Raw genomic sequence first — 22,440 nt, 5'->3', positions numbered from 1 at the left:
TGTATGCATCCCTTACATTATATATAACTGTCTATGTTTAACAATCAGTGATAAAGGTTTAAAACAATAATAGGAAGATTTTTCAATATAGAAATGCTACTACTGTTTGGATCCTACTGCTTCAGCCTTGCTGAAATAACGCTGACTTTATTGCAAGCATTTCATAAATGGTCTGAGTTTAATGGTTTCTGCATTTCATTTCATCATATGAACAATAGCTTCACTCAAAATTAAAGCATCCTGAAGATTCCCCTCTTTTTTTCTGTGGTCATTATCAGTCAGGGATGGTGCCAGTGGAGAAGTCCAGGCCTAGGCCCCTATTATATGGATTGCCTCAAGGCTTCCTCTCCTCATACTTAACATTTATATATAGCCATTGGGAGAGGTCATCCACCAGCATAATGTTCAGTATCATTCAGTATGCTGATGATACCCAATTATACATCTCTACTGCACATCAGGTAAGTGATGCCATTCAGATGCTGGCTCAGTGCCTGGAGGCTACAAGGACCTGAATGGGGAGAAACTCAACCCTAGCAAATGCAATGGATGTGTTTTTTAAACTCTCCTGGGTCAGGAACATTGGCTGACTCTAGATAGGGAAATGCTCTTCTGTACAAATCTGGTGCACAATTTGGGGGTCTTCTTGGACTTATTGGTCCTGCTGGAAGGACCAATGGTGGCAGCCATGGTCATGGTGGCAGCTGTGGTCAAGGGAAGTCTTTGCATAAATCCACCAATTTTGTCCATTCCTGGACTGGAACGTCTTGCTCAGTCATCTGGGTTTAGTCACCTCCCACTTGGATTACTGCAATGTGCTCTACACAGGCTGCCCTGGAAGACCACCTGTAAGCTGCAGCTGGTACAGAATGCAGCAACAGTTGCGTATCCTGTGGTTCATCTGAGCAACACCATTGCTGTGTGAACTGAACAGATTTCTAGTTGCTGTGTGCAATTTAAGATGCTACATGACACAGGCAGGCTTGTGGGAACATCTGTCCCTGAGGATATCTGCCCATCTTACTAGGATAGTGTGTGTGCTCCCCTTGCTTAAATAGTGCCATCTAATAGGACCTTTAAAATGTTCCTTCTCAGTGGTCACCCTAGTCCTTTGATGTAGCCTCCCACTGGAGATCAGAGGGACCCCTACTCTTTTTGCCTTCCAGAGGGTGGTGAATACTTGGCTCTTCCCTTGAGCATTGGGCTAAGATAGTTTAGTTGTGAGGTTATTTGTTTTGTTACTGGGGAAAGGTATGTTTTTAATTATGGGTTGTTCATGGATTGTTGGTAAGCTGTCTAGAGTCACTGTATGAGATAGGTCACCATATAAGCCCTGTAAATTAATTAATAATAACTGGACCATCATATTAACAAAATACAAGACTTTTCCTATTGAATAGAACAGGTTTATCTCAGACATTGCAATTATTCCACATTAATCAACAAGAGTACCCAGTATTTTGAAAAACTGTATTCACTTTAATGAATGTAGTAACATCAAATCAAAAATACAAAAATTATGAAAAAGTCATAAGTCTGTACATTATTGTGGACCATGTGAAAACCGGCTAGAAAATATCCTTTAATCCTAGCCTACATGTTTGTAGTAGATAGAGGATAGGTATTACCATGCATTTGTGAGCATTAACTTAAATAGGAAGAAATAAAGAAATATGTGCACTGCATAATAACACACAAAATAGTATGTAAGTATATGACATGAAACACTGTCATCAACAAAACCATAAATGACTATAAACTGATTTTCAGTTTCCTAACAGTTTTGGCTTGTTCATTTTTTTAAATTACTTTAAATAGTAGTACAAATTTAAATATTTAAAAATATTTTCTCTATGACAACTATTTATTGGAAGACAGGTTGAGTTTCCTTTTAACCATATATTATTAAAGGAAAAAGAAAATTATACTGTGTTTTGGTGGAGCAGGCTGTACAACCCAGTTGTTTTTCTGTTAAAACAAGCAATATCTGGATTCAAAAACATCAGGTAATTCACATTTTCAGAATTGAGAATATAAAACAGTGATTGCTGAAGTGTCAAGAAAATGATGTAATAGTTTTTATACAGAACATCAATTAATTTGTTTTCTCTCATTCCAACCGTATGCTTAATTATTTTGGAGGGCAAATTCAAATGTTACAGTTTAAGAAACTGTGAAATTAGGATATTATGTACTTTTGAGAAAATTAACTATTTTGAGCTTGCACAATACTTAAAATTATTAGATCCTCAGCTTAAACAGAAAAACTGTCTTTAAAAAAGATTAATTTGGAATCAAACCCCAGTGATTTCAATGTTTAAGTGAGGCCCTATTAGATATTTTACTTTTGTGACCGTGCTGATATTTCTCTAAAAGAAGGAATGTTGAACTTTTTTTCAGAATAAGGATTGTACTTAAGTGTTAAGTTTCTAAGTAATATACTTCAAATGTAGATGCAATAAAATGACTTTGCAAAAATTAAATTTGAATAATTGAATGAAAATAAAATTTATTGTTGCTACATATTTGCCCTTTTGTTTGCTGATATCCTAAATTGTTGCACTTTTTGAATACCATCTGAAAACAAACACTGTGGTGTCTGGCAGGTTTTTATATATTTCAGTGAATACTGGAGTTCCCATTAAATTTATTACGATTTTCAACAAAAAGTTCAGTGACTGCGAGTGATAGTACCTAAAACATTTTTTGGTCCTCACCACAAATTTATTCCTAAAATATGACACCACCCAGGGCAATAAGTGTGTTTCAACATGCATTTTCTTTTCCATGACAAAACCCAATTGACCTCATAAATAATTTGCATAAATTAATGTATAACAATCTCCTCAAATATAGTATGGTCTCTGTGTGAAACACTGGGGTCGTTTAAATTGATGAGGGAATCTTTATTTATTTATTAAAACACTAAAACTTGTATATTTACTTCCATAATCCTGAGAAGCTCTTCCCCATCTTTTGACAGTTGCCACCTAAGATTAAAACAGAAAACTGACACAGCAGTATAGTTATGTACAGGTTAACTAATTGTAAGTTCTATTGGTTTTAATGAAGTTGAAGAGACTGTTGTAAGACTGCAGTCTGAAATTAGAATTTGAAAGTCTTTTTATTTCATTGAATGGATACAAATTTCAAAGTTGGTTTAAGAATTGATGGTGAGAAGTTGAAATGGACAGGCCTTTGAAATATTTTAAAAAATCACATTTTTAAAGTTTTATCAACTAAGTCCCCTTGTGTTAATTGCTAATTTAGAATAAATTACAATTGATGAACCAGTCATACTCCACCTACATCTTCTATTCATAGGCCTTTTTCAAGGTATGTTTTAAATTGGTGGTAGAAGAGCTATTTTTGGATTACATTTATAAACCTTCAATTGAATTTTTTTTGGCGTTTTAGAAATTAATATGGAAATTATGTCTTCTTTAAATACCCATCCCAAATAAGTAGGCTATTGCATCTATAGCAGAAAAAAAGGTTCCATTTTTTAAAATGCAGAACAGTATTCTTATACTGCTGTCCTACTGATTTAATAAAAAAAAGTCCTTTAAATAAATGGGGCTTGTATCCAGATGAATATAAGATTGGATTTTAAGGTAAGAATGAAGTATATCTATTTCCAGTAAATGTGCTTATGCTAAGTTCCCACTTTCAAGCAGTACCGGTTTATTGCTTATAACCAGATGCATTTCACAAATTGTTCTTAAGCGAGAAATCAAGGTTTAGTCAATAATATATAATTATGTATCTTTAACTTTTTTATAGGATCAATGGAAATATATTTGGACTGAATTAACACATTGTGCTAGGCCATAATATAATTTTCTTTGTTTCAGCTTAATCGGATCTAGAATCTAACATGTAAACCATGGTTTGTGGGTTATTTCTGTGTAAACACAGCTACTATCACTTATGGAACAAAATCATAGCTAAAACAAACCATATCTTAGCACAAGGCGTTAATTCAAGTTTCATAGCCATGGTATCACAACTTGACTTTTTCAATTTAAATCCAATTATCAATTTCTATCAGTATTTTGACTGAACCCATCAGAGGAATGAAATGAGAAGTACTACTTCCAATAACATTAAAACATATTTGGAAAATACACAAGTTGTCCAACATAACATACACATTAAGATAAAATGATATTTTGAAATCCTAGTTTAATTGCTCATGAACACAGCCCTTCATTGTATTTTACATATCTAAGGTGCATGAACACATGTATAACTAAAGAAAATACATTGTGCTACATATAATAATATCCTGATTGGTTAGTGAATGAGGAAACCTGTTTTCTTGGCTGAAATTAAGGCACTAGGTGGCAGTGACAGGAGAAATTAATTGTTTTAATATATTATTTGATAGACGTATAGGATCTTCAATTTCACAAAATCTAAACAACAAGTCCTGCACATATTGAATCAATGGCTGAGGTAAGGCATTCTTTTAGCAAATTAAAAAAAAAACTTCCTATTGATGCAAGTATAGCCCATTTGCAACTTAAGTAGGACTACTGATTCTGACTGAAAAATAATTAATCAGAGAAAGTCATTTACAAAAGATGCCTGAGACTCCGAAAAGGCACCAAGAAACAAACAGTTCTGCCATTACCAATTCTAAATAACAAAAATAAAAAGTCAGTTGTTTTCAACACTGCATATAGCCTGGTCAATTGCTAATTCTCACTTTACTGAGGACCAATGTAGTAGCTGTTTATTGAAATGTTCTATTAATCAAGCAATTTTAAGACAAAAATCATCTTTCATTTATCAGAAAATAAGTTGCAATCTGTCAATATAACCATACATAAAGCAAACTTATGAAGTCTAATATGTCTCATTCATGGTTAACACTGAAGCAAACCTGTATAAACAAATATAATCTCAAGATACATAGTTTACAAAATGAAATTAATATATAAAATGAACAAGAAAACAATTGGAAATGTATTACAAGGGTACATGAAATGATTTTAATCCACAATACTTTTTCCTCTGAAAAATACAACTATTTGTGGGATAAAATGTACAATTGATTTCTTTCCAAAGGGAAAAATAAAGAACACAAATGTAAAGGAACACTATGTCTTTCTTCAAGACCCAGGGAAAATAATTAATTAATTGTTTTTATTATAATATAATCTGTCACAAAATAGCAGTCATAGGATTGCACCAAATCCATGTTGAATTTCCTGAATATAACATCAGTAATTGGAGTTCATAAAGGAGAATGGTATTCTTGAATGTGGATGGAGATTATTCATACAGTCATTCTTGTCCTATTAGATTTCTCTGCAAAATGTTCGAGACTCTACTTGATTTGTCACAGTTACCACCACTGTGACTCTTCCTAGTGTTCAGAGTAAAAAAAAAAAATGGCATGATATTTAAAGTTATTTTAATCATAGCCAAAATATATATTTAAGTACATGCTTTGATCATTTGTCAAAAATAAACCTAAGTTATTTCAAAACAAGTGTTTACAAAATAGGAAAAAAATATTCTCCAAGTTAAAAATGCAGGTTTGTTTGTAGTTCCATTTGCTTGGCAGCATATATATATATTTCTTACTAGAATCCAAGGAACCCAGAATATCATGATTTCTTTTGACCTAGAATAAAGCTTGGCATGACCAGCCTATCAGCCTATTCTTTTATTTTGATGAGTAGAACAGAAGAAAAAAAAAAGTCACAATTGGATCAATATTTGTTAGGAACATTTCTGCTGAACGTGATTCAAAAGTTCACCAAACTTCTCAAAGAGATCTTCTATCCATTTTATATTTTTCATGCACTGCTGTACTATTTCCTCTTGACCTAGATCTGCATTCTTTTTTTGAACGGAAGAAATCTATTGAGAGAACAAATTAAATGTCACATAGTTAGCTTTCTATTATTTCTCCTAGTACTCTGAAGTCTAATACTTTAACGATATATGCATGCATTCTCCCAGTGTCTGTGAGAGTATATTGCACTTACTATAGTGACAGAGGTAACCTTAGTATAAATGAAGTTCAGGGTTATTCAATAATCTCCTAAGTATGCTTCCTGATGTTCTAATGAATTATTACAATACTTGGTGTGGTAGAATCCCCAATATTTGTAATGGATCTTGTTAGATCACAACTCTCATTAACCCCAACTGTAAACTCTTGAAGTGTCAATAGATATAAAAAAACAAACTCTTTTCTTTTCTGCTAAATTTCAGTTCCAGTTCAGGTTTACACATTATCTAGAATTGTTCAAAATAGTGAACACATAGGAATCAACAAGATCATCAGTAATATCTTTCAGTTTTCTAAGATTTAATCCAACTGGCCCCAGAGATCTGCATTCATTCAGGTTTAATAAATATTATATATCTCATGTCCCCATGACATACGACACTTTTACAATTGTGTATCTTTGAATCAGTATTTGATTCCTGGCAACTGCCTGGGCTTGTCTTAGCAGTTTTCTTGGGCAATGTCGGAAATGGTTTGACATTGCCCCCTTTCCAGATAGTGATAGTGATTGACCCAAGGTATCCAGTCCTTTGTACCTAAGATGGGACTAGAACTCAAGAGTTTTATGATTTTTAGCCTGATGTCTTAACTACTACACCAAACTAGCTCTCTTTTTGCAACCTGTAAAGCTTGATTCATTAAATATAAAGCTGTTCAATATCTTCTAAAAATAGTGTATTGTCATCTAATTTTTAATTGATGTATTCTACTGCATCAATGAATACAATGAATAATAACAAACTAGAGAAAGACTCACCTCTACTTTACATCTGAGAAACATGTGATATTTGTAATGATGGAGTGAATGATACAAAGAACACAAAGGAATTTTTTCTGGATCCACAGTAAATTCCTGCAGAAACAAATATTTATTAACCACACTAGTAACTAAGTTTCTTGATACTAATAATTATTTGAAGATATAAAAATTTACTCATAGCTATGCAGTGGTGGGATTCAAATATGTGAACAACCGGTTCTCTGTGTGGATGCAGCTTCCGGAAGTCCATTCTGCACCTGGGCAACAAAAAATTAGCTACCGGTTCTGCCGAAGTGGTGCAAACTGGCTGAATCCCACCACTGGCTATGCATAAAATCATACACAAAAACAGAAGGAAGTTTATTTTATGCATGTATATTTTGTTTCTTATATAATATTATTTCACGTAAGGCTGTGAATAATTTTGATTGTTAAGAAAATTTGAGTTGGAAGCACGTTTCCACTTGTGGGAAGGAAGGAAGATGGTTAAGAAATCAGAAAACTGTCACTTCTAATGACATGAAAGAGAGAGCATGTGCCTTGGATTCTAAGAGAAGTAACAGTACCCTTACTTTACTACTTGTATACTAGCAATTTTGAGTCCTGATTTTTTTTTTCTCTGATTTTCAGCTATTTTTAAGGGTAAATAAATCATTTTTCTCCATTAACCAGATTTTTGTTTTCTAATATTATAGCTACAAAACAGCCAGTTTAATGATTGTTTTGGTGTAATAGTTGCTAGTCTAGAAATAGGAGAGTACATTCTGGGCCTCCCTTAGCAATGAAAGCCAGCTGTGTGACCTTGGGCTAGATCAGGCATGTCAAACTCGCAACATCACATGACGTCGCGTGACATATTGGGACTTTTTCCCCATTGCTGCCAATGGGGTGGGCGCAGTTTCGGTATGACGCATCTGGCCAGGGGCCGGCAGTTTGACATGCCTGAGCTAGACACACTCTCTTAGTTCAAACCATCTCACAGGAAAAGGGAAAAATAGGAAGAGGAATGAGTATTAAGCACCTGCATTGAGTTCACTAATTTTTTTTTTTGAAGGTGGGATAAAAATCTAATAATAAAATACATGGTTCTTGATTTCCATATTTATTTTTCATTTGAAGAAAGTAACAACTGTATTAAATTATAGGAAAATGTTTTTCTGTATATAACCAGGTGTAATATAATGCTAATGGCTCCTTTTGCCTTGTTCTTCTATGACTGGAGTTGTCTTTATGGGATTTTATGCACAGAATTCTATGTGTTCTTGTTAAACCAGAAGTCATCATTTTGTGATAGTATAATTAACATGAATTTGGGCAAACTCCAACAGAGGGTGCAGGACTTGGGGTCTGGCCTGCTATGGTGTATGGGGTTGTGAAGAGTTGGATACAATTTAGCAACTGAACATCAGTTTAACGTTTCAGATATGGAATTGATCTTTCTTACCAAATATATGTTTATTAAAGAAAGTTCGCCTATGATTTATAGACCAATTTTGGTGTGTGTGTGTGGGGGGGGGATACCTTTGAGTTGATGTTGATTCCTGAACAGGTCCCTGAAAGTTTACTTGGAAAGATTTCAGAAATGGTTTACTACTGCCTCTTTCCTAGGACACAGAGAGAGTAATTGGCCCAAAGTCACCCAGCTGCTTTCGTGTCTAAGATGGGACTAGAATTGATAGTTTTCCCATTTCTAGCCTGATGCACTATCCACTCTGGATTTAACACAAAAGATTAAAAGATGTAGCATGGTTGCTTATTGTATCAATTTAACATATGACACATTTATCATTTTCAAGTGAAAACTATGGTGGCAGGAGTCTTTACAGTTGTAAATATAAACAGGCTGAAAGTGTATAGGCTGAAAGTGTCCAGGTAAAGGCAGTCAAGGAGATAGGAAAAAAATGTAGATGTAATAGTGAAAGGTGTTTTTATAACTTGTAAGGAAGGACCTTTACAGAGGAATTCTATTCGTGTTTACTTATTAGGTATACTGGCCATCCTTCCAGGTACCTGGAACTTGAGTCATGGCAACTGCACTCCTTTTTCTTGTTGGTTTGAAACAGTTCATTGCTTATACCAGTAGTTTTTTCAGTCTGAGCAAGTTAGGGGGACCCCATATATGTCCTCCAGGGTGGTTTCATTTTCATCTAATCCAGTGGTTCTCAACCTGTGGGTCGGGACCCCATTTGGGGTCGAACGACCATTTCACAGGGGTCGCCAAACAAGGCTGTCCGCCATTTTTTTCCCCTTTTCTTTGGCCACGCCCCTGGCACCCGGTGATGTATAAGTGGTTGGGGGTCACCACAACATGGGGAACTGCATTATGGGGTCGCGGCATTAGAAAGGTTGAGAACCACTGATCTAATCTGAATTCAAGTTTTTTTTTTTTTAAATTGCTGTCTTGTAATTTAGTTTTTTACTGCTTAAAAACGCACTCAAGGTAATCAAGGAAAGTTTGAGATCAACATTCCATCAGAAATAAGGCAGAAACAAATACCGCATGAACATACCTGTGCTAATTTTGTGGCTGCTTTAGAAATTTTCAGTGTTTTCTTATTATAAGCTTTCCCATTCATCTTGACTCTAGAAATGGCATTCGCTCCCGTTTTTGTTTTAGAATCTCGAGTTATTACTGTCAGTTCAGGAAAACATTCCAAAGCAGCCTTAAAAAGAAGTTATAAAAACTGGAGATCAGCGAATAAACAGAATGATAATGTATGCCTTACTAATGTAATAAGAATTTAAACAAGGATCCTTTTTTAAAAAAAAAGAAAGAAAAAAATCTGTTGTGAATATGCAGGCTGCAAACAGTATGACTTTCACAACTGGCCAGTCTACATGCCAGGCAGGCTTAAAGAAAATCCACACCCAAAATGAAGCATGTCTTTTGGTCAGAGTCGGATTACCCCAATCTTTCCATCTACCGAAGAGATTTTGGAGCCATTTTAAAATCAATGAGCAGAACCTGATAGACATCTTCAGCAGATATGACCCAGAGGGACTGAAGAAAAGTAGGGGGTTCACCAATAATTCAATATCTCTACTGAAACTAGAAGAAGAAATCCAAGAAAATGAAGCAGAGAATACATTATTTTGAAACTTCTTATTTCTACTTATTGCAGTAGAATTACAGGGAGTTCTTGGCTTATGACCATAATTGAGCCCAAAATTTATTTTGCTCAGTGAGACATTTGTTAACTGAATTTTGCCCTATTTTACGACCTTTCCTGCCACAGTTGTTAAGTGAATCACTGCAGTTGTGGATTTAGTAACACAGTTGTTAAGTGAATCTGGTTTCCCTATTGACTTTGCTTGCCAGAAGGTCGCAAAAGGTGTTCATATGATCCCGGGACACTGTAACCGTCATAAATATGAGTCAGTTGCCAAGTATCTGAATTTTGATCGCATGACCATGGGAATGTTGCAATGGTCGTGTGAAAAACAGTTTCACAAGTCACTTTTTTCAATGCCGTTGTGACTTCAAATAGTCACTAAACAAACTGTTGTAAGTTGAAGACTATTTATAAATACCAGTCTATCCAGGAACCTGGTTTTTTCCCGTCTTTTTTCCTGTGTGGTGCTTGTCAATCAAATCTTATTCTTCTACTTTCTCGAATTAGTTCAGAAGTGTGTGTAATCTCAGATGTTATATTACTGTTGCAGACTATGCAAGAAGAAATAATACAGGTAGTCCTCAATTTACAACAGTTTATTTAGTGGCCGTTCAAAGTTACAATGGCATTGAAAAAAGTGACTTATGACTGCTTTTCACACTTATGACCATTGCAGCATCCCCAGGGTCACATGATCAAAATTCAGACACTTGGCAACTGACTTGTATTTATGATGATATTGCGGTGTCCTGGGATCATGTGATCATCTTTTATGACCTTCTGGCAAGCAAAGTGAATGGGGAAGCCAGATTCCCTTAACAGCTGTGTTACTAAATCCACAACTGCAGTGATTCACTTAACAACTGTGGCAGGAAAGGTTGTAGAATGAGGCAAAATTCACTTAACTGTCTCGCTTAGCAAATTTTGGGCTCAATTGTGGTCATAAGTCGAGGACTATCTGAACTGTCCTCCTATTGCTCTTGTAATTTATAATATAAATTGGATGTTATTATTTTTTGCTAGCTTTTCTTTTGAGATACTGGCTGAATTGCTCTATTTGTAAACAGAGCAGTGCCATCTTGTGGTCTGTATTTTCTTTTGAAATTATTTTCTGAAACAGCTCATTATTATCCAGTCAGCTCTGGAATTTTTTCTTTCTAAATGTTTAAATAAAGTTTGATATTGTTTTTCCCTTGTGACATCTCCTCAAAAGGAAAGTAGAACTGAATATGTTACTCATACACTTCAATGTTTCGTGGCCAAGAGATTGCCCTAATGACATTATTTCATTTTTTTTGCATTTTTAATTGCCATGAAGGAAGCACTGGTTATAAAAACTCTCTCTAACATACCAATATTACAGGATGGTTTTCATATAAGATGCCACTTGAAAAATAGTAGGTGGCAGCAGGAACTATCAAACTACTACTCCAAAGCAAGAGGCAGGGCCAAAAGTGAAGATCCAAAGGCCAAAGGTGAAGACTTATGGAAGAGAAGGTTAATCTCTCTTATGAACTCAACTGTCCATTATAAATATAAAAGTATAAAAGCAAAGTAAAAATGCTGTTAGCCAGTTCCTGAACATTTTCTGAAAGCAACTCTGTTTCAAATGCAATTATAGATTTATATTCTACTTACTGACCTATAAAAATGTTGTGTTCATTTGAAAATAGAGATTTTTTCAAAGGGAGTAGCAAATCAGAAATATAGAATAAATGAAACTTTAATTTTGGATTTTGCTAGATGGGTTTGTTGTTACAGAAATGGCCAGTGTATATTATCAAAGTAAAACGTTGAGGTTTTATGTTACTACCTTATTCTACTGCATCAAAAGGAGTCGGAATTCAATGCCTTTCTTTTTTCCTTTACTCTACCCTTTTCTCTCTTCCCCCTTTCTTCCCTTATTTTCCCATTACTAAGAGCTGTGGTGGCAGAGTGGTTAGAATAAAAAGGCTAACTCCGCTGACTGCCAGCAGTTCGATCCTGATTGGCTCAAGGTTGACTCAGCCTTCCATCCTGTCAAGGTCAGTAAAATGAGATCCTAGATCAGGGGTAGGCAACCTTGGCTGTTTTATGACTCATGGACTCAGGAATTCTGGGAGTTGAAGTCCAAGAGTCATAAAAGAGCCAAGGTTGCCTACCCCTGACCTAAATTGTGGGGGGGGGGGCAATAGGCTGACTCTGTAAACCACATAGAGAGGGCTGAAAACAATATGAAGCAGTATATAAGTCTAAGGGCTATTGCTATTTTCATTTTTCTTTGTATTTCTGTATTTTACATTTTGATAAATATACCAAAATATATAGAAACAGAAACCTGAAAAAGAAATATAGCACAAAGAAAATATCAGGAAAAATAAAGAACTGAAATTTATAAAAGGGCTTATCTGCTTTTCCCCACTAATTTTCAATTTCTATAAAAACCAATGAAAGAGTAGCAAACTACGAATAAAATATAATTTTCAGTACCTTGAATGATCGCTCCACATGTAATTTGGAAAGCAGCCTTTTTCTATTGTCATTCAGCATGCCATCAATTTTTCTCATATGAGGCAAAAGCAGCTCATCTAAAAAAGGAGACGCAATAGACGCCTTTTACTGAATGTGTTATGTTTCATGGCTCTATGATTATTCAAATAAGTTAAAATAATTAATAAATGCTCATTTATTTAATCACTATATCAGCGAACAATCATGAAAACAGCAGCAGTTCGGCCCCAAATACATATTTCAGCATAGAATATTTTTAAAATGTTATGTTTGATATTTGTGGACAGGATTTCAATGTGATATCATAAAACTGAGTCATTATTTTAATTCAATATACAGACAATGCAAATAGATTTTTTACAAAATTATTTTTACTGCAGATATATTGCATCAATTGCAGACTGCCTGATGCTGTCTGGGCCAGCAAATAGATTTCCAACAGATACTTGTAGTGACATGCTCATATAGTCACCAGAGATAAATTCAACTTAGAGATTTACTTTTATTTTATTAATATATAATCAACCTACTTACACCATACCAAACCAAAGGGAACAATTTAGTACGGGACAAGAAATACCATAAACACAATAAAATATGCCACCTTCCTTAAGTTGAACCTATTCCTTGGTGACCATATAGAGATATTATTAGCAACAATATGGAAGTGGTCCTCTTCTGATAAGTTGTTTCAGCTTCTCACCTGAAGTTCACAATCCTGATACTTTCAGATGGCCTGAATGCAAGTACTAACTAGGCTCAATTCTGATATGAACCAAGGTTGGCTAGGTTCTGACAACTGCTGCAGCTTCATTGGAAAATAACTGAGTTACCAGCTAGTTTGATCAAAATTCTCTTGGGACCTCAAATGTAAATGATTAACACAGAAAATGAAAGCAAAACCTCCCTTATAGATTATTTTCTAGGTACTTTATGAATAATGAACTCTGCCCTAAATCCCTAACATTTACTTTCATAAACTTTAAAACAGACCTGGACATTTTATGGCCACCATTTTATGGCTATCGCTGTCCAGCCCATGTGAGGGACAATTAGAAATTAGAAATCAAATGTAAATAAGTGTATACTGTGCCAGCAATATAACCACATTGCTTTTATTTTGAGAGTGATTGCTACTCGTATTTTTTAAAATTTATGAATGTGTGTGCGTGCGTGCCTATGTTTCTTCACAGCCTTATTGGTTTGGCCCTCCACAACAGTCCCTATTTCTCATGTGACCCCTTAGTAAAATTAATTGCCCACTCCTGCTTTAAAGGAATATCCAAACAAGCACTATGAAAAAAATCTTAATAACAGCAACCATTTGTCTATGAAACCGTAATGAATCTAGAGTACTCAACAAGCCAAGTATTTTTTTCACATACTGCATCAGCAGATATATGGTCCAACAATATTTTCAAGGAAGACCTCAATATAGAACAAAGAAGTTCTAATGACTTCATTTTATTAGCTATTCTTATCAGAAATTTTAATATACTACGTATATTTTTCCTATTCTCATCTGCTGAATAGTTCTATTAAAACCCTAGTTTCCTGACTTATGCATGCATATTGCTCATGACTTTGAATGAAAATACAGAAGCCTGCAAAGTTTAATTTGTGTTAAGAGTAACAGGAACTGATCTGTATTAACCCAAAGATGCTTTTTCACAAGGCAGTTGGACTTTCCTGTTTTTCTTTTTCTTTGAAGACATTTCTGATTTGGGTTAACTTGACTAAGAGTTTTTAGATTTATGCAGGGCTTTGTACTGAGAACTGAAATAGTAGTTCAATATCAACACAGACTTCTTCTTAAAGAAGTGTTTTCCCCCTAGACCTACTGAAGCTTCTGAACAAGAGACAAAATTTGGTAAACAATTAAAACAAACAAACAAGAGATTTAATAAACTGTACCATTACTCTTCTCCAATGCCAGCATAGTATCTGGATCCAAGGCAATGCTGACAAGCAGTTCCATATAATTCCTAAATGTTTCCTTCATAGCTCTGGTATTTAAAAAGCGAGAAACAATAGGTGCTGGTGGTTCAGTGTCTGGAATATCAAATAAAAAAATATATTGCTTAATCGTGTTGTAATTTTTTCATTAGTCTGATTATTGCTTTAGTGACTCTGCAGGGAGTTCATTCTTATTGTAATTATGACTGAGCTATGATATTTATATTCACACTGATATTTTATACTTCATGTGGATACCATTATGGCCACTGGTTATATATTTTATTAATTCTATTTTATCTCACACATTTTATTATATTTTAGATTGTACTGAAGACATTTTAATGTTACACTCAGCCTGGAAATACATGGCTTATCAGACAGCATACAAATATTTTAAATAAATACATCAGAAAGTTAATTTCAGCATGAGCCAACCACAGAAACAAATGAGTTAATTTTAAATTACTATATGATTTATTTATTTATTTTTATGCTACTGTTACATTTTCTACTATATAAAAAAGTTGTCCTGCTACAACATTTTCCTCCTTTATAAAAAAGTATTTACTTTGGTTGGGAATTTAGACCAGCAGTTACCCAATAACTAAAAGCTATGCTGTTAATACTGATGAAACCTAATTATTATCCACACTAATGTCTTCTGAGACCAATGATTTATGTTTAACTAATCTTAATAGTAGATACTGCTATTTGGGACATGTTCTGAAACACAAATTAAGAATTTTTATGACTTTTTCAATGGTTTCCTGTGCAGAGATGTTGTTGCATTTACTAAATATTGAAAAGAACCAGAGTTCTGCAATGAATATAGCCTTCAGACTCTGTATTGAATATGACCTCAGAAGAGACTTCCCGATATATCTACAGCAACAAGCATACAGGCGCTCCATGCCATTGGGCTTCTTGGAGAGTGGGCAGCTCCATATTTTTGCAGTCATTGGGATCAACAAGCAAATACCGCAAATGCCGGCGTATAAGGCGACTTCCGCAAGCGCTGAAATTGGCACCAAAGACGGGGGTCGTCTTATACGCCGAGTCGTCTTATACGCCGGAAATACTGGTAGTTTCCGGCATATAAGACGACGTTCTAGCAATGCGGCCCGGCTATAAAGACGGGGGTCGTCTTATACGCCGGGTCGCCTTGTACGCCGGCATTTACAGTAACTAGAAATGCTGGAGCTACTGACATTGGGAACATGCTAGGGAACCCTCTCTCCCACTTCTATATGTAGAAAAAAAGGCACAAATGCCAGATAATTGGGGTTCTTCATATTATATTAATTAATGTGTAAAATTAAAATAGAATATTCAAAATACGCCTCCTTATACAATGTGACTAATAAATGTGACAATACAACAATGGAAATTATATAAAATCCCAGATCTTCATAATTTCTTCTGTTATAGCAGCGGTTCTCAACCTGTGGGTCGGGACCCCATTTGGGGTCGAATGACCATTTCACGGGGGTCGCCAAACAATGCAGTCCGCCATTTTTTCCCCCTTTCCTTACCTGTGCTACTCCCTTTTATTCTATTGGCTTTTGAAAGCCAATAGAATAGACTCTCTTGAATAGAGTCTAATTCTATTGGCTTTCAAAAGCCAATAGGAATTGTCCAGGCTGTCTCTGCCCTGCTGAGCCCGCCAAAAGTCCCATTCTGCAAACGGTGCTGCAAGTTGTCTGCAGTGAAGGCGAGCAGTCTGGAAGTTTCCACCCCTCCCTGCTGAGCAACTACTAAAAATGTAAGTAAAAGAGGGCCAGGGGTGGGAGGTGGGAGGCCGGCGGGCGCAGGGAGGGTTGCTGGCACGCGTGGGGCCTGGCGGGTGCCTTACCTCCCTTGGGCTGGGCCAGGTGGTGGCCCAGCCGGTGGTCGGCCTGTGCTGTCTCTGCCACTTGCCAGCTACGCCTCGGCCGGCACAGGGGGCGGCACCACGCATGCGCTGCGCTCCCGGGCAGGGAAAGTCCTCGATTTACGACCGGTTGGGTAGTCCTCGACTTACGACCGGTTGGGAGGTGGCAGCATTAAAAAGGTTGAGAACCACTGTGTTATAGGGATGCTTACCTTCCTCATCACTCTGCAGCTGAGGAGTAGAGGGCGATTCTTCTTTCCATGTTTTGCGTTTTTTGGGTGGTGGTTCAGCCTTTGCCTTTGGCTGTTTTGCTTTGAGTTTCATTGAAGTAACTTTTGTGGTAACAGTTTTTGGCACTGGGGGATCAGGAACTTTAGGGATGTTCATGCTCGGTTTACAGTGAGCAATTCTAGAAGTTTGAATAATTCAAAGAAACGGTTACAAACTGTTTATAAATCAAATTGATACAACTTAGCCAATTATTTTTTTTCTTGAGTTAGTTTTCTTCTTATAGATCTCCACACTTCATTCATTTCTATGTTAAGATAATTGTTTAAACATCTAATTACAGGGTCTAGACAATGTTAGATATAAGCCTTAAATCTTCACGCCTCTATTAACCAAAGACTATCTCTAAACATAAATAGATAAAAACATACTCTTAGCAAGGAAAGTCTTTAGCTTAGAGTAAACAAAATTGTTTAAAAGAGAACAGGAAGAAATTGGTAAAAATATTGGTTTGTAGAATATTGGCTAGAACACTTGTATGCCTGAAAATGATATCAATTAAAGGACAGTATAGAATTGATTTGATCAAAAGGATGATCCTCTTAAAAAGTACCATTCACAAACTTGTTGGGACTATAGTTCTCATAAAGTTTTTTTTAAAGTATAGTCAATAGCTGATGGGAATGTTGTTTCAACATCTCTGAAAAGCAGGTTAGAAAAAAATGTTTAACCCATAAGTTAAGTTTGAGGATTGTATGTTTACCTTCTCTATCCTTGGCAAGCAAATGGATTAAAAACTTTTACTTTCACATTTGATTAAACTTTGATTCCTGAAACTTACACACAGTACAAAACTGGTTAAGTGAAAATTTCAAGCTCCTTTCAGATTTATGGCTTATTACAGCTCTTCATAATCTAAATGAAGGTAGGTTTCTTTCTGAAACTATTCTAGAGCATAAAATACCAACAATTATTTTAGATGGTAAAATTTCAAAATAATATCTATGAAGCATGTGCCTTTAAAAAATTTAAAAGTAGTAATAACCCCCTCCCCGTTAAATACAATTAAAAAACACATGAAGGATCCAAGAAAATGGATTAAAATAAAATACCTTGCAGAGTGAACAAGTGAATTTTTTGGCTTTTTGGAACATACTCTGACATACTCTTTTTTGTTTGCATTTTCTATGAACTTCACATATACTCGTTTATACTTCAATTTTGCATCTCCAAAGTACCCAAGATACTAAAAGGAAAAAGAGATATATATTATGCTTACTTTGTAAGTGATTTATAATCTTGTAAGAAATTAAGAACACACGAAAAGTGGATGGGTCTGGGATATAACCCCAGGTTAATTTAAATTTTATCAATGATTAGCTGTGTGCCAAGTAGCTTGCATGCTCATAAAGTCTACAGGAAATACTTTGAGACTTCTTAAACACCTTGCTGAGAGTTTCTTTCGCCAGAAGAAGCTTCTGTTGGAAGCACCAGAAAAGACATTTGCACTTGTTTAACTCCTGCACACAAGTCTTTTCTGGCTAATGGAACAACTGGAGGGAAAATGGCAGCAATTCAGCCATTTGATTTTTAAAATGTGGGGGCACAAAGCGCCCTTTGAAAGAGGGTACAAAGCACCATCTAAAGTCCTTCACAAGCTGAATGATTATTGCCCAGTGTAGTTAAGATTTCTTGCTTTTACCACTTCTTAGTGGTAACTTCTATAGTAGTTTTGTTGTTAATTCTTTAAGACAGAGGTCCACAACCTTTTGGGCACTAGGGACTGGTTCCATGGAGAGAGGTTTTTCCACGGACCGGAGGGTGTGTGATTTTGTGTGCTGCCTGCATCTCGCAGATGGGGCTTTGCTTGTTTGTGCGAACTGGTTGCTGGCATGCCACAGCCCAGTACTGGTCCACAGACTGGGGGTTGGGGACCCCTGCTTTAAGACAATATTTCTATTTTAATAAATCCTATCCAATTATAACGAAAATTTAATTCATTAATTCATTCCATTTATATAGCTACCCATCTCAAGTATATAACTCTAGGCAGACCATAAAAAACAGGCATTAAAATTATACCATAATAGATCTTGAATTTTTTTTCCCCTGTTCAATCATGTCTAATTCTCAGACTCTATATGAGAAGTCCCTGAAGTTTTCCTGGCAAGGTTTTTTTTTCTCCCCAGAAGTGGTTTGCCATTGTTCCTTCCTAGGACTGACAGAGTGTGACTGTCCAAAAGTCACTCAACTGGCTTTATGCCTAAAGTAGGACTAGAACTCATGGTTTCATGGTTTCTGGCTTGATTGCCTTAACCACTACACCGAACTGGCTCTCAGAATAAAATATTAATACTATTTTACAAGACTAGAAAAGAGCATCTTTTATTTATTAGGTTCTTTTTAAAAAATCCTATCTTTATTACTTTATAAGTAGTAACTCAAGGTGATACACATACCTAATACACCTTCCTCTTCCTATTTTCTCCATAACAACAACCCTGTGGATTGGGCTGAGAGAGAGAGAAGAAAGAGAGAGAGAGAGAGACAGACAGACAGACTGCTCCAAGGTTGCCCTAAGACGGGACTAGAATTCACTGTCTCTTGGTTTCCAGGCCAGCACTTTAACCACTGTACTGCTGTTATATACAGTGTAACCCTCTCACCTGTTAATATGGTTAAAGCTGAATGATTATACTTACACTATTAGTAGCTGCAAATTCTCTTTGTCCATCTCGTACTTCAGGTACAAACTTTTGCAGCAAAGCCTTTTGAACTTTCCAGATGGCTGGAGGCTCCACTCCTCTTTTTAAAGCAGCCTACAGGGACCAAAATGAAAAGCACCAATTCTGTTAATATTTGTTTTTTTACACATTGCAACAATTATATTCCCATAAAGCTAATCTTAGAATATATTTAGAATATTTTAAATAATCATTTACCACATTTTATAGCATCTTTTGACATGCAATGTCATAATTAAAAAGAGCTGAATTCTATCTTCAGCTTTCCTTATATGTAAGCCCAGCTTTACACCTTATCTGAAATATTCTTTTTGATTGTTTTCGAACAGATAGCAAAAATGCAGATGGAGATTTAAAATTTTCAGTCACCCTACTATATGCACAATTAAATAATGCAAAATATTAATCTGATCTTTTGAAAGTGCTTTATATCAGTGATGGCATTCCTCTTATGAAACAGGGTAGCTTCATAGCTATGAATCACTTCCCATCTTGTGAGTTTTCCAACAGAAGCAAAAATTTGGCTACATGAGAGAGAATTTGGGGATATTAGATATTAGTATTTATTTGTGTTGGATTAGTGCTGTTATAATCAATATTGTTGAGTACCACTATTAAATTTTTTTTGATAAGATTAAAACCAAGACAAATATTAGAAAAGAAAGAAAACTGGTGAATGAGAAATAGAAATAGAAAAGATGATAAAGAAGCAGCTTCTGATCTTCTTGATAGTGGTTATAAATATATTTATATTTTACTCTCTCTAAGGCAGTGGTTCTCAACCTGTGGGTCGGGACCCCATTTGGGGTCGAACGACCATTTCACAGGGGTCGCCAAACAACGCAGTACGCCATTTTTTCTCCTTTTCCTTAGCTGTGCTACTCCCTTTTATTCTATTGGCTTTTGAAAGCCAATAGAATAGACTCTCTTGAATAGAGTCTAATTCTAATGGCTTTCAAAAGCCAATAGGAATTGTCCAGGCTGTCTCTGCCCTGCTGAGCCCGCCAAAAGTCCCATTCTGCAAACGGTGCTGCAAGTTGTCTGCAGTGAAGGTGAGCTGTCTGGAAGTTTCCACTTCTTTCTTTAGGCTACCCTTTCTAAATTTCATACTCATTAATCACAAGTTCATTTTTTCTCTTTTTCAGCAAAAAAGTAGAGGCTTCCAGTCATTGATATAATTATTGATATAATTTTTTTTTCTAACCAAACAGATTAATTTTACCATCTCTGCTAGTTCTGTCATCTTCAGCAATCATTCCTCCATTGTGGGTATCTCAGTTTTTCCATTTTCTCACGTACAATACTTTTGCAACAGTAACTATATATAAAAATAATTTTCCATGGATCTTTTTTAATTGATTGTCCATTAATTGTAACAAGAAAAGCTCTGGTTTCAGCTGAATGTTTATCTTTAAAATTCTTTGTATTTTTATAGTATATGAAACTAAAGTTTTCTGGGGTTTTTTTTAATAAAGCATGATAAAATGACCTTTCATGTTGTCTACATTCTCAATAATTTTTTTCTGGAGGCATATATTAATGGTTCATCATTTTATAAAAATTCTGTTTTAAATTATAACATAGTGTACATTTCAATCCTTGTAACCACAAAATACCCCACTAACCCATCAGTATAATTTGTCCAAAGTTCTTAGTGTATTTTATCAGTCTTCCACTTGAACTTCTTCCACTTCAAATTTCATAAAAGTTTATATATTTTAGAGATTACCTGTTCATTATTTCTACATAGTTCAACTTGAAATTCTATCTTCTGTTGCTCAATTCCAAATGCCCTGTTGACCACCTTAAATCTTTCTTAATTTTGCATATGGAAACTATTGAAAATAAATCCCTCTGCACTTAATTGCTGTTTTGATTTCATCCTATCTCCTCCATGTTCTTGTTGTAACAAATCTCAATAAGATCAATATTTTTCTTTACCTACTATTAGTTTCCTGTAAAATGTTCTTGAGCTGAGAGTCTTAAAGACATTTTTGGCAGAATCAGGGTTTATATTTGTTTCATCTTCTCAACAGAGTACTAATGATTCTTAAAAATTCACATTAACATTAATTTTACTACGTCATAAAAAGAAACATACAATCCGAATCTCAGATTGTGCCCTTCTGATTCTAAAATTCTCTTATTTCTCAGCAAAACCTACACTTTCATCCAGATTAAGTGGAAGATATAAAATATAATTTCAAATCAGGCAGTCCCGATCCTCCTTGTTCCTTTGCATATTAATTTATATTTAATTTAGTTTATACAAAGTTAGTTATATCTTTCTGCTAGCTACTGTTCTGCATTCTGAAGTTGTTTTGGGCCTTCCAAGGTTTTTTCTTTTGTATTGGGAATGCAGTAGTGATACAAAGCAATTCAACCCAAAGAACTAACTCAAACATTGACTAAAAACACATGCTGGCAATCTACTGCTGCAGATGAGGTATAGATTTATTCTTCAGATGCATAATTCTTTTAGGTACCTTATGAATGCAGTACCATAACTGTTGACATCTCAATTTCAATAATTTGGGATATCCAGAAAGAGAATACATATCTTTGCCAAGCAGTAACTATATTTAAAACTATATTGACAATTCTGTGAATTTCAGACTAAATTCATCTTTTTAACACATGCTCGAACTATCTAACTTAATGTTCCAATTCTTGAATTGTATAGCAAGGCAAACCAAATTTAAATATTCCCCGAAGTGTTCTAATGTTTAAGAGCAAAACACAAAATAGTTTTAATTTTAAACCTATCTGCCACAGATTTGCAAGAACAGGACACTCCAGTTCATTATTCCACAAATCATGAAAATAATTAGCACAATTTTCATTTAATTTCTTTCAAATTCTGATGGAATTTTTTTATGGTATTTTAACAATAAGTAAGATTTAAAAAACAAAGGACGAATTATTCAGATTAAAATAGATGGTTTACCTTTAGTGGTTCTATATCTTCAATCTTCACTACAAATTCATCGCGCTCTCTGTATATGCCTTCGCCTTCACTGTCTCCATGGTCATCCTCAGTATATCCTTCTACTGCAACCAATGCTTGTGGTTTTGCTAACTGGTCTGTAACAACACTCTCCATTTCGAATTGTGCTACACAGGTTTTCACCTGTGCATCTGCCATCGTAACAGTCTTTTGGGAACCTTCCTTCTTTACAGCAGTGTTAGTGATGGCTTGAGAAACTGTTTTGTCAATTTCTAAAGCACAAAACAAGCACTTAAAGAAT

At 35.2% G+C, this 22,440-nt stretch overlaps 1 protein-coding gene across 2 annotated transcripts in view; it reads right to left on the bottom strand.

The window, feature by feature from the left end:
- Window positions 1-1,458: 1,458 nt before the first annotated feature.
- The window catches only part of QSER1 (glutamine and serine rich 1), a 47,096-nt gene continuing 26,114 nt past the window's right edge, over window positions 1,459-22,440 (bottom strand). For both annotated transcript variants that reach the window (XM_039355923.1, XM_039355924.1), the window contains 9 exons: window positions 22,140-22,411; window positions 19,151-19,267; window positions 17,561-17,694; window positions 16,433-16,629; window positions 14,306-14,443; window positions 12,371-12,468; window positions 9,299-9,451; window positions 6,786-6,881; window positions 1,459-5,874 (listed from right to left, as the gene is read on the bottom strand). In XM_039355923.1, coding sequence (XP_039211857.1) covers window positions 5,734-5,874; window positions 6,786-6,881; window positions 9,299-9,451; window positions 12,371-12,468; window positions 14,306-14,443; window positions 16,433-16,629; window positions 17,561-17,694; window positions 19,151-19,267; window positions 22,140-22,411 — 1,346 coding nt within the window. In that variant the 3' untranslated portion in view covers window positions 1,459-5,733. The remainder of the gene's footprint in view (window positions 5,875-6,785; window positions 6,882-9,298; window positions 9,452-12,370; window positions 12,469-14,305; window positions 14,444-16,432; window positions 16,630-17,560; window positions 17,695-19,150; window positions 19,268-22,139; window positions 22,412-22,440) is intronic.

Source organism: Crotalus tigris, unplaced genomic scaffold, assembly GCF_016545835.1.
Source record: "Crotalus tigris isolate CLP2741 ecotype Arizona unplaced genomic scaffold, ASM1654583v1 scf7180000018777.2418813, whole genome shotgun sequence".
NCBI lineage: Eukaryota > Metazoa > Chordata > Lepidosauria > Squamata > Viperidae > Crotalus > Crotalus tigris.
Note: the sequence above shows the minus strand (reverse complement) of the source record. Positions and strands in the feature narration are given on the sequence as shown.